The sequence below is a fragment of the Coffea arabica genome, chromosome 9e (assembly GCF_036785885.1).
Source record: "Coffea arabica cultivar ET-39 chromosome 9e, Coffea Arabica ET-39 HiFi, whole genome shotgun sequence".
Taxonomy (NCBI): Eukaryota; Viridiplantae; Streptophyta; class Magnoliopsida; order Gentianales; family Rubiaceae; genus Coffea; species Coffea arabica.
Window position 1 is genome coordinate 34,795,784 of NC_092327.1, and position 12,936 is coordinate 34,808,719.

The 12,936-nt window shown below is 35.6% G+C and overlaps 2 protein-coding genes across 2 annotated transcripts; both read right to left on the bottom strand.

The window, feature by feature from the left end:
* Positions 1–3,021: 3,021 nt before the first annotated feature.
* On the bottom strand, positions 3,022–7,182 carry LOC113709387 (putative wall-associated receptor kinase-like 16). Its single transcript, XM_027232136.2, has 3 exons — positions 6,196–7,182; positions 6,061–6,120; positions 3,022–4,436 (listed from the first exon to the last, which is right to left on the bottom strand). The coding sequence occupies exons 1-3, from the start codon at positions 7,097–7,099 to the stop codon at positions 3,283–3,285; spliced, it is 2,118 nt and encodes a 705-aa protein (XP_027087937.2). The 5' UTR covers positions 7,100–7,182; the 3' UTR covers positions 3,022–3,282.
* Positions 7,183–8,639: 1,457 nt separating this feature from the next.
* Positions 8,640–12,063, bottom strand: LOC113709589 (wall-associated receptor kinase-like 1). Its single transcript, XM_027232389.2, has 3 exons — positions 11,185–12,063; positions 11,027–11,074; positions 8,640–10,028 (listed from the first exon to the last, which is right to left on the bottom strand). The coding sequence occupies exons 1-3, from the start codon at positions 12,053–12,055 to the stop codon at positions 8,839–8,841; spliced, it is 2,109 nt and encodes a 702-aa protein (XP_027088190.1). The 5' UTR covers positions 12,056–12,063; the 3' UTR covers positions 8,640–8,838.
* Between the last annotated feature and the right edge of the window lie 873 nt (positions 12,064–12,936).

Sequence of the window (12,936 nt, forward strand, 5' to 3'; positions counted from 1 at the left end):
GTTGTGAATAACATATGGCTATACTCCGCTAGTATCGTCACCCAATAACCGGGAGTCTTCATCACAAGTGTCAACTTTCGCGTCAAAACAGTGGCGATATCTATGAGTATGTGGTCCTGAAACGGTGAAAAGTTGAGTAACTGAGTTCTTTCATCTAAAAATGTTAGAGTTCACATCAAAAGACTTGAATGGCTTGGGACTAAGCATTTATTCGTTCAAAAAAAAAGAAAACAAAAAAAATGAAAAGAAAAAAAAGGAAGGAAAGAAAAAGAATAGATGTGAAAAATATGTAAACTTATGGTCATGTTGGCCTGCCGATCCTTGTTCTTCAATGTTGAGATTTTGGTCGCCAGTTGGACCAATTGCTAACTATTGTTAGCTCGATATTTTGATTTCCTAAACGAGGTAGACATGAATTGGACGAGTCTGTGATTTCAAAAGCTAATCGGAAGGATTATGCCTTGACACTTAGCCACTGAACCTTGATTATGGTATAAGCACAGCTTGGCAATAGATGACATGAGAGTTAGCCATTGTTAGGTTTAGTTATTCTCATGCTTGAGGATAAGCATGATTTAGGTGTGGGGGGAATTGATAGGGTGTTAATTGTTAGTAATTTTATTGTTAATTTTCAATTTTGTCCTTGCCAAATATTATTATAACTGTTAACATATACTTATATTTGGTATTTGGACGTCTCTACAGGAAGTGGAACTGAAAAGTACTAAAAAGGGGGATCTTCTTGAGAAAATTGCGCCACACGTGGGAAGCTTCCAACGAATCTACAGACCTGGCCCCACATTGTGCTACAAGAGGATTCCTTTTCTGTTGCTAATGAGTAGTCTTTTTGGTAGTAGGTAGTTTGCTGGCTTAAGGAAAACCAAAAAGAAGGACATTGGGTAGCACTTGACTTTTTGTCTTTTTCTTTTCCTTATCTTCGTCAGAGACAAACGAAAACAGAGACTCATTGTTTAGAGATAGGATTTATTATTATTCTTCATTGTTCATGCGTGCCTACAGTTCGACTTTATTCCCGACTGGAGAAACATCTTTTACTTCTTGATTTTTAGTTAAAAACGTGATGCCTTGGAAATCAATTAAATTGCGTGGAGATTTTCTCATGAGGCGTGGCTAAACTTCTAATCTAGTCAAGGGTCAACGCGACGACACAGTTCCGAATATCTGTGACATCAAATTAGCTTTTATACGTTCCTTAATTTGTTAATATTTGCACGTTTTCTATTTGAATTTCCATACGATTATTTTGTTAATTGAATGTCAAGGGCCCGATGTTCAATGTGACTTATTAATCGCTTGCCAAATTAATCAATTAAATCCGTAATTGTATAATCGGTTAATATCAGTGGCAACTAGCGTTTTTACACACTAGGGGAACATGCAATCTGATTTAAATAACTCTCGTAGCGTGTTATTGATTGGGGTTAGACTTTTCTAGTTCTTAGCAATGTTTTAAAAATCGAACCGTTAATTGAACCGGTGAAGTAAAAGGGTCGAGATTCAACCGGTCGGACCGGTTCAACCTTGGTTCAATGAATTTTAAAAAAAATAATTTATATAAATATATATATGCACAAAATAAGACATGTAATGGACTAATTTAATACTTTACATGATGAAAAGTTTACTATTTTTGAATAACTTGAATTTTTAAAAATAAATTATTTATTTTTGAATTATAAGTTAAAATAAATAAATTTCATCTCAATTTCAATTATATCTACCAAAAAAATCTTAAATCCAACCCAAAAATATCACAATATTTTGAAATTATACAAAATTCACGTCTATGAGAATTTAGACATTGTAAACTTAAATTTTAATTTACGTTTTGGGATTTAGAGATTACAATTTAAAAAAGAACATTTGGAGTTCGAAAGAAGTCAAGAAAATCGAAAATAGAAATGCAAACTTGATAAGAAATAAAAAATGAGATATAAGTAAGTGGTTGTGGCATTAAATAATTTGGATTAAAAAAATAATTCTTTTTTAACTTTTTTAATTTAATGGACAAAAATAAAATTAAAAGATTTAAGAAAAAATCAATAAATTAAAAATAAAGATGTTTGATTAAAAAGGAAGTGACAAAAGAAAAGAGGATAAAGAGAGAGAGAGAGAGAGAGAGAGAGTTGAAGATTAAAAAAAAAAGTCATGAGAGGATGAGATTTTGTAAGAAAAATGGAAAAAAAAATATGAGTGTTTGTTTTATATAAATAAGTTATAAAAAAAAGTAATAAGATGTGATAGTACAACGGTTACTATATTGGTCTTTTATGACAAAGGCCATGAATTCGAATCTTGAAAGCTACATTTTGCAAAACGTAAAAAAAAAAAAAAAAAAAAAAAAAGTGGAAAACTCGAAAACCGAGAAAAACCGGTTCAATCCGGTTTCGACGGTTGGATCGGTTTTTGACCGGTTTTCTAGCATGGTCAACCCTAATATAGAACCGGACCGGTGCCATGGGCTGGTTCGTAGTTCAACCGGTCGAACCGGCCGATCTAGCCCGGTTTTCAAAACATTGGTTCTTAGTGTAATTAGGGAATTAACTCATACGGTCGTACCTAGGAGTATTTTCTGGTTAGGGGTAATCAATGGTCATACCTTGGTTATCAATAAATTAAGGAAAAACTGGTCGTCAGAGCTTATTGGCGGCTATAACTAACCTGTTAATAAAATTAAGTGAACCTCCCTTGCATCAATGATCGGATGAATGAACTATGTCTGAGTAGTTGTATCCTTGGCTAGAGTGTGTCTATTATTTATTTAATTCCTGTCTATATTCGTGTCAGTTAATCGTTTATTTTTGGTTGAATTGCTTAATTGTTTTAGTTTCATTCCGATAAAACCCCCCATTGTTAATTGGAACTTTAAAGAAACGAATTACCCCCAATCCCTATAGATTCGACCCTACTCACCGCTATATACAAATTTGTATTTTTCTTGAGTAGATAATTATTATTGCATAGGCTCGACACCTGTCAGCAGACTTTTTTTTGGGAAATTTTTTTTATTAAATATTAGATGAATATGTAAATACAAAATGAAATAAATATAAATTTTATTTTTTAAAAAATTAAATAATAAGTGGAGTAGGGCGGATATCCGTTGACTCGATCCTATCTCAACGAGTACTCCGCTGATATGTTGGGTGAATAAGAATAAAAAAATGGTTGACTCATAAGGTGTGAGTCGGGTCAACCAAATGGCGCATGGAGCGGTTATCCGACCCATACCCACTTCTTGCAGAAGAACCAAAGGTGATGTTATCTTCCGGTTGTCCATGAAGGATTAGTAACAGAAATAACTGATTCAGTTTCTCCCTTCTCGAACCCTTGAGCTTCAAAGTTTACTTGAATATTTGCAGGATTTGCTGACAGTTTAATGTTTTCCAACACTGTAGCCACTTCTTTCATGGTAGGCCTTTCCTTCCCGTTCAAGTTTAGGCATCTTTGAGCAAGTTCAGCGACAGCAATGACCTCTTCTTCAATCCTCTGATCTAGAACTTGTGGATCAAGAATGCTGGCGAGACGATTTTCATCCATCATCACCAAAAACCTTTTTGCCAAGCCCAAGTGACTATCTTCAAATGATCCTGACAATGATACCGGCTTTTTTCTAGTCAAGAGTTCAACCAGAACAACCCCAAAGCTATAAACATCACTTTTCTCTGTAAATTGGCTCGACTGGAAGTACTCTGGATCCAAATAGCCAAAAGTACCTCTCACCTGAGTAGTTAGGTGAGTCTTATCAATTGAAATAGACTTCGAAATCCCAAAATCAGACACTTTAGCTATGTACTTTTCATCCAAGAGTATGTTGCTCGACTTGATATCTCGATGATAAATAGGAATTGTAATTGCAGAGTGTAGGTATGCCAATGCCCCTGCTACTTCTGCCGCTATTTTCAACCTCGAGCTCCAGGTGAAGGGGAACTCTTCATCATTGTGAATGAGTCTATCGAGGGTTCCATTCGGGATAAATTCATACACCAGAATAGGAACCTCTGTCTCCAAACAACAACCCAGTAATTTCACCACATTCCTATGATTGACTTGTGACAGAATGACAACCTCGTTAATAAATTGCCCCAGTTGGCTTCCATCAACCTTCTTAGACTTCTTTATTGCTGCAAGATTTCCATCTGCTAGCATCCCTTTGTAGACAGTACCTTGGCCACCTCGACCGACCACTCGATTTTCATTGAAGTGATCAGTGACCTTGTCCAACTCTTTAGCAGTGAAAATCCTTGTTTTGTTGATAACTCTATCATCAGCAGATAGCTGCTGTTGTAATAAAAGTCCACCATTTCTTTTGAAAAATTTTTCTTTGATCATTTTGTCCCTTCTCCTTTTTACTAGTTCGTACAAGGTGAAACTGGCAGCAATGAAAATTAAGACGCCTATGCCAGCGGAAACACCTGCGAATGTCCAGCATGGTGCCATATTAAAAACATTCAACTATAAAATTGAATGGCTAAGACCTGTTAAACATGAAGAAGTAGATCTACCGTATACTATTTTGGAAAATGTACACAGATAGAACAGTACGGATAAAATGTAAAGTTAAAACTGCTTGGTATTAATAATATTTTGTAAATTGATTTTCTAAAATCAGAAATTTTACGGATCAAATTTCTTTTTTGTTGACGTAACAGGAATCAATTTCACGAACGAGCCATATATTGAATTGCGTTTCCCCCTTCTTATTAAAAAAAAAAAGAAAAAAAGAAATAGTGACCTCAGTTAAGTACTAAAGTAGCTACTTCAGGCATTTCAATTATAACATTTGGGCCCAACCCCAATTTGTTAATCTTGAATATTATGAAAATTAGAAGTGATAATGAAATCAAATTCAAATATTGTAGTTTTTTCTGAATTTTTGTGATCATAATGAAATTTCTCATGAGTTTTCGGTCACTAAAATCCCTCAATAAAATGGTGTTGTAGAAAGGAAAAGTAGAATTTGTCAAGAGACAACTAGGACCACAACTAGTGAACATAATTTAAGATAATTCTGTTTTTGGACAAATTTCCCAAATAATCCTTCAACTTTTAAACTAATTCACGTTTAGTCCTCCATCTTAAAAATAGGATAGAATGGTCCTTCAACAAAAGTTTTTAGGCCAAAAGTGGTCCTTATATTGTAGAGTGGCCAAGAAAAAATTGGACTAAAATGATGGTGACATTTGAACTTTCTTAGCTGTTTCACCACGTAGGGGCCACATAGAAACTTTCTTGGCTGTTCCACCACGTGGGAACCAATTTGGCTCAAAAAATTTTGTTAAAAAACTATTATATCCCATTTTTAATATGGGGGACAAGACTTGAATTAGTGAAAAATTTGAAGGACTATTTGAGAGATTTGCTCTTTGTTTTTTCTATTCTCGGTTTTCTTTTCAAAAAGTTCGTCCAGGTTTCGGAGCTTATTAATATTAATTCAAGAAGAAAAGCAGATTGGTCAAATAAGTGTTTTTTTTTTTTGGATCAGAACTAGAAGGTGTTTTCTTCCCAAAGCCATTCAAGTCAACGACAAATTCCAAGTCAAAAAGTACTTTATTGGTGTTTTTTTTTTTTTGGATCAGAACTAAGAGGCGTTTTCTTCCTAAAGCCATTCAAGTCAACGACAAATTCCGAAGTCAATAAAGTACTTTATTAAGTATATAAGTGTTTTTTTTTTTTTTTTGGGATCAGAACTAAGAGGTGTTTTCTTGCTAAAGCCATGCTAGTCAACGGCAAATTTCCAAGTCAAAAGAGTACTTTATTGAGCATCTGTTATTTACAAATTTCGGGTATACATTTACTTTTCAAGTAGGAGGTTTTGTCTTTTACCATTATCAATTCTTTCAATTTCTTTTTATTGTTTTCATTTCAGTTTTGGGGGGTGGATGGGAAAGAATGAATCTAAGTAGGCACAAAATTTTGTTTATTTCACAGATCAAGCAATCCTCATTTCTTCTAACTTCCAAGGCTTCTAGTAGAAAAGATACCATGTATGACATTATTAAGTTCAAAATGTAATAAAAAAGGGTGTCTTTGTCTTACCAATAAGAGCTGCTTTCAAGTGCTTCCTCCTGGATTTCGAGTTGAATCCTTCAAAGAACACTGCAACAATTTTTAGGTAATGCTATAATACGTTTTGTGCTTTGAAAAAATAACTATAGAACTTTTAAACAGTACCTGTGCCGCATTGAAATTTTTGTAAATAAGGGTTGATATATATATCTTCAGGCTCTGTCCCGCATGTGGTACAACGAAATGTTGCCATATTTTCACCGGACTCCAATTCTAGATATGTTATTATGTACTGGCAAGGATAAATGGCCTGGACATCATCTCTTCCCAGAGTCCAAGCCAAAACAACCGGAACTGAATGCATGGATTGTGAATATGTCACCGGCGATAAGCTTTGGTCGACCAAAAACACAGAAGAGCAGCTACTGGTTCCATTAATTCTGCTTCTGATCGTCCCACGATTGAATCTTGAAGCTGTAAAATTTAGATGGTATTTGGGAAGATAGAAGGGAATGGCTGTTTCACAACAATTGTAGCAAGTACTGTTAATGTTGATTGGTTGAGGAGGGGTGTCCGATTTACAGATCGAAGTACAACCCGATAAAATCTTGTTATTGTTTTGATTAAGTAGGACAGCAGTTCCACATCCAAAAAGCACCAATTTGTTGTATGTTTTGGAGTAAAAGAAAGGGGTGCCCGCAAGATCAGAGCTATTCGATCTCCAGCCGCTGATAGCGCCAGTCTGGGCTCCGGAGATGCAGGATGGAGCTGTTATTGGCGTGTTTACAGTTACTGTTAGGTTGCGCAACGACACTTTCAGCACCTCCAGGTTGAGGCTGCTCAGATATGGCTTGGAAGAAGCGCAGATTATGGTGTATGATTCGTTGAGGGAGCAACCAGGACCAATTCCAAATGGATAGGGGATGCGAACACTGCCACAAGTGTCACTGCATCCAAGCTTAGCTAATAATCCTACTGTTGGGCATATTCCAAAGGTGATGATCCATGATAGCAAATATAGGAGGGAAAAGGGCAGATATTTGGAAGTCATTATTGTTTTGTGATGCATAATTTAGAAGCAGATGGTTTAGAGATGAATGGAGGATTTGCTTATGTATAGAAAGGAAAAGAGTGTCCTGTTGATGTTCTTGTTGAGCGTTGACGACTTTAATGCAATTTGCCCCGGTCAATAGTCAATACACCTTATTTGTTTTGAAGTCATTATCTTTATGAAATATTGGTTCCCATCCTGGTTTTGGAGTATAGACTTTAGACATCCCATGTGCAAGTGTTTCACATTTAGCATCGGATGCAAATTCTGAAAAGGTAAAAAGGGAAAAAATATTTGTGCATCTCAAAGATGGATTTTAATGTGGAGTATTGCAATATGAATGAATAAAAAAAGGGTATAAATCAATCGAATTATTGTGTGCAACTTAAAACTAAATCGTAGAGCAACTGCTATGGAATGAGTCAAATTTGTGGAAAACAAATGTTCTTTTATTGGTTTGTTGAAGTTGCATGAACCATGTCCAGTATTACAGTTAAAATCAAGTTCCTCCTCCTCAATGCTCCTTTCTTTCTTTCTTTCTTTTTTTTTCCCCATATTTTTCCACCAGAAGACTCAGTAAATTGTAGCCAACTATAACTAGACCTGGCAATTATACCCAAAACCCAACAACCCACCCAACCCACACACTAATTTGAGAGGTTGGGTTGGGTAAGTTGGGTATTGGGTCAATTTTGGGTTGGGTAATAAAAACCCACATATATTTTGGGCGGTTTGGATATTTGTATTGGACACTCATTACCTAACTTTTGCTAATTGAATCAAGTGAATAATCAACACAATCTTAAAAAGGTGAATAGTTACTCAAAAGCATCAACTATAGACTTTTTTAATTATTTTTTGCTATAAACATCTTTTGTGCTTATAACATAATTCGCCAAGCAAGTTAAATTTTTTTTACTTGGCATATTTTTAATTCCTTGGTTACATACTTAATAGGGTATTACCCTAGATATGGACAAGGCCAGATGTGTTAAAATAGTTGCCAGATTTATCGTGACAAAAAAATTAATTTGCATTTATGAGTTAGATATTTAGCTACAATGTGACTTTTTTTCATTTATATTATCGTCACCAAAATGTTCAGTAAGAAGAATTTGAATATTATTAAATTCGAAATTAATTTTGAGACATTAATGTTAACTTACAACTACTCATGTCCTCGGTGCTTAATAACTACCACATAACTCATTCATGCTAAAAGATTTTTGTTTTTGTAAACCGTATTCTCAATATGTAAAAACTACATAAATCCAAAATTACCATACTTTCTTTGTGAAAATATTAGCATAAAATCTTTTTTTAGGTAGTTTGGGTATTTGTATTGGACACCCACTTCAATTTTTTTTTTTTTTTGTATGTGAAAATATATTTGAAAGAGTTTATATATCAAAATCTATTAATTAATATATTGGGTCATAATTGGGTCATGGATTTGAAATGACCCAATATGACCCAATCCAAAATTAACCCAATCTAAAGTTGGGCGGGTTGGATATAACCCATTTAAATGAAAACTCAATATTAACCAGCCCAAAACTCACCCAACCTGTTCAATTGTCAGGTATAACTATAACTATTGAAAATGAAGCCATCCTAAGCAACTGTTGACGCCAAACCTAAACATGTATATATCAAACTTTAGTGACACTAATGTTATGAATGGGAAATATGTGGAAAGATGTAAAACTGATCAAGGACCAAGATTTGATGTATAATCAAAATGTGTTTGTATCTGGCTAGGCCGCTGAACTTAAGGTGATGCAATTGGTTCCTGTACTTGTCCACGAAGGATAATTATCAGAAAATGCAACTGATTTAGAGCCTTCCTTCTTGAATCCTTGGCTTTCATAATTTGCTTGATTAGTTGACTGATTTGCTGACATTTTGATGCTGTCTAACTCAGTGGCTACTTCCTTCATAGTGGGCCTTTTCTTCCCATTCAAGTTAAGGCATCTTTGAGCAAGTTTAGCAACAGCAACAACTTCTTCTTCAGTCCTCTGATCTTGAAGTTCAGGATCGAGAATGCTGTTGAGACGATTTTCATCCATTGTTATCAAAAACCTTGTTGCCAAGCTCAAGTGACTATCTTCTTCTAATTCTGATGATACCGGCTTTTTTCTTGTCAAGAGTTCGACCAGAACAACCCCAAAGCTGTAAACATCACTTTTCTCCGTAAACTGGCTTGATTGAAAGTACGCGGGATCCAAATAGCCAAAAGTCCCTTTCACCATAGTAGTAAAGTGAGTTTTATCAATCGAAACAGACCTCGAAGTTCCAAAATCAGACACTTTGGCTACGTACTTTTCGTCCAAGAGTATGTTGCTGGACTTGATATCCCTGTGATAAATAGGAACAGAAGTGGCGGAGTGTAGATAAGCCAATGCCCCTGCTACTTCTGCTGCCATTCTTAATCTCAAGCTCCAAGTGAAGGGGAACTCATCATCATTCTCATTGTGAATGAGTCTGAAGAGGGTTCCATTCGGGATTAATTCATACACCAGTATAGGAACTTCTGTCTCCAAACAACAACCTAGTAATTTCACCACATTCCTATGATTGACTTGTGACAGAATGACAACCTCGTTAATAAATTCCCCCAGTTGGCTTTCATCAACCTTCTTAGACTTCTTTATTGCTGCAAGATTTCCATCTGCTAGCATCCCTTTGTAGACTGTACCTTGCCCTCCTCGACCGAGCACTCGATTTTCATTGAAGTGATCAGTGGCCTTGTCCAAGTCTTTAGCAGTGAAAATCCTTGTTTTGTTGATAACCCTATCATCAGCAGATAGCTGCTGCTGTAATAAAAGTCCACCATTTCTTTTGAAAAATTTTTCTTTGATCATTTTGTCCCTCCTCCTTTTTACTAGTTTGTACGAGGTAAAACTGATAGCTATGAAAATTAAGACGCCTACGCCAGCGAAAACACCTGCAAAAGTCCAGCATGGTGCCATAATAAAAACATTCAACTATATAATTGACTGGCTAAGACTTGTAGAATATCAAGAAGCAGATCTAATGTACACTCTTTTAGAAATGAAAATGTATACAAATAGAAGAGTGTGCAAAGAACATGGATAAATTTTTACAAACAAGGGTGTTAGTTTTGGAAAATTTATGGATGGGGTATATGGTTAGTTTTCACAAATTAAAATACTAAAAAATTTATGACTAAATCATCCTTACAAAACTATGCTCGGTATACATGCACATTCATGAAAAAAAAAAAGTACAGATTAGTGATATAAGTATACGTCTAAAAGTTCACATAATTTTGCAAATATATCGTACATTTAATCATTGATAGTGTATACTGTCAGTGTATATAAGATTTATACTTATATTAAAACTTTTCTAAAAATATATTTGATTTCTCGAAATTAATTAAAGTTAAAGAAAATTAAAACAGAGGTTGGGAGAGAGCTGAAGAAAAACAGGAACCACCGACAAATACTTTAAAATTGTGAACTCGGATGCGCCACGCAAGATGAGTAAGGGACAAACAAGAAAAACACAATTGTCAAAAAAGCATTTTCTTGAGAGCCTCCATAGTTGACAATTTGACATCTTTTCCACATATATTGTCAATTTAGTTTGACGGTCAATTTTTCTTCATTTATGGGTTCCACTTTGCAGTGGGACTGCTTTGACTTTTACCCGTACCATCCACGATCCTTGTTTTCATTTTCTTTTAATTTCTTTCCTTTTTTTGGTTTTTGTTTTCCAAGGGAAGAAATGAACCAAAGTGGGTACAAAAACCATTTAATTTACCAACAAATGTAATTCATTATCCTCATTTGTTCTGACTTCTAAGAATTGTAGCAGAAAAGATAACCATATTTTGTCATTATGAAGTAGAGAAAGTAATCAAAAGGGAGTTTTTATGTTTTTTATTGGGGGGGTGGGGATTGGGGGTCTTAGTCTTACCAATAAGAGCCGCTTTCAAGTTTCTCCTCCCCGGGTCCACAATGAATCCTTCCAAGAACAAACCAAAAAGTGTTAAACACATTTGCTAATCTCATGCAATCGCAAATTTGTACAATAATATAACAACTACTGTCAAATTTTGTTTGCTAAAACCGTACTTGTGCGACATTGATCTTGTAGATAGGGGTTGATCTCTTGAGGGCCAGTTCTGCCGAATTCGCAGGTTGAACACATAAAATTTGCAAGATATCCACCAGACTCCAGCTCTAGATAGTCCGTCCCATACGCGCAGGGATAAATGGCCTGGACATCATTTCTTCCTAGAGTCCAAGCCAAAACAACCGGAACTGATTGCGTGGATTCCAAAAATTTCTCCGGTGACCAGTTTTGGTCTGCCAAGAACACGGAAGAGCAGTTTCCAGTTCCCCCAAGACTGAATCTTGAAGCTGTAAAGTTCAAATGGTATTTGGAAAGATAGAAGGGAATGGTTGTTTCACAACAATTGACACCATAGCAAGAACTGGTGTCAATTGCTTGTGCAGGGCTGTTGAATTCACAGGTTGAAGTACAACCTGATAAAATCTTGTCGTTTTGGTTAATCAGGACAGCATTTCCGCAGCCAAAAATCACCAAGTAGTTGTATATTTTCGAGTAGAAGAAAGGGGCGCCCCCGAGATCTGAACTATTCGATCTCCAGCTGCTGATGGCACTTGCTTGGTTTCCAGAGCTGCAAAATGGAGTTACTGTCGTGCTTACAGTTACTGTTTGGCGTCGCAACGACACGTTCAGCACCTCCAGGTTGAGATTGCTTAGATACGGCTTGGAAGAAGTGCAGATTATGGTGTATGATTCGTTCAGAGAGCAACCAGGACCTATTCCAAATGGATAGGGAATGCGAATATTCCCACAAGTATCGCTGCATCCTGGCTTGGCTAATGATCCAACTGTTGGGGATACTGGAAAGGTGATGATCCATGATAACAAAACTAGGAGGAGTGACAGGAACATGGGACTCATTCTTGAAAGCATAAGTTAGAATTAGATGGTTAGAGATGAATGGAAAAGTGACTTATAGATGCAGGGGAAAGGGGGTTTCCTCGCTATGTTTTCAGAACCGGACCAGATAGCGACTCGGCCGAGGTCAGGGGTCAGGGGTCAATGGGTTCGACCGGGGGTCGATAGGGGTCGAACCGGATGACGTCATAAATAAAAATTGTTTAAAAATTAAAATATTATATATATAATATCTAATAATATGTTGATATTAATAAAGGTATATTCATATATATTTGATGTTTCAAATATATTTAACAACAAGATACAAAGAAATTAGAACAATCAAATAACAATTTATATTATTTAATAAATATTAACAAGTTTAGAATTAAAATTATGAATTAAATTGAAAAATAACATCAAATTTTAGGACAATATTTATAAAGTATCAAATATTTGAGGTATATCAATAAGTTTTAACAATTTAGGGGGTCAAAACATAATATTAAAAAGTTTGAATTTTTTTTTAAAAAAAATCACTGTTGAACCGGAAAAACCGGTTTTTCCCGGTCAAACCCGGTTTTTGACCGACTTTGACCTGGTTTTAAATTTCCGGTTTTTTAATATGACTCGGACCGGCTACCTGGCCGGTTCCCGGTTCGACTGGCCGGTCGGGTCCGAGTTTCAAAATAGAGTTTCCTCGATATTCTTGTTACCACTGCATTGAATGCGATGCAACGAGCACTGGCATGCAGTGGCAAGCAATGTTTTTAAAGTTGGACCGAAAAGTGAACCGGAGAACCTTTCGGTTCACGGTTTGATCGGTTCAATCAGTTCGACTCCGGTTCAAAGGTTTAATAAATTTTTATTTATTTTAGTATTAAAAATTTTGAATAAAACTAAAATATGTATTT

Coding starts and splice junctions, on each gene's coding strand:
- LOC113709387 (XM_027232136.2), bottom strand. CDS start 7,099: ATGCATCACAAAACAATAATGACTTCCAAATATCTGCCCTTTTCCCTC. Junction 6,121..6,195: donor AAAATTTCAATGCGGCACAG/GTACTGTTTAAA, acceptor AAATTGTTGCAG/TGTTCTTTGAAGGATTCAAC. Junction 4,437..6,060: donor CTTGAAAGCAGCTCTTATTG/GTAAGACAAAGA, acceptor GGACATTCGCAG/GTGTTTCCGCTGGCATAGGC.
- LOC113709589 (XM_027232389.2), bottom strand. CDS start 12,055: ATGCTTTCAAGAATGAGTCCCATGTTCCTGTCACTCCTCCTAGTTTTG. Junction 11,075..11,184: donor ACAAGATCAATGTCGCACAA/GTACGGTTTTAG, acceptor TGTTCTTGGAAG/GATTCATTGTGGACCCGGGG. Junction 10,029..11,026: donor CTTGAAAGCGGCTCTTATTG/GTAAGACTAAGA, acceptor GGACTTTTGCAG/GTGTTTTCGCTGGCGTAGGC.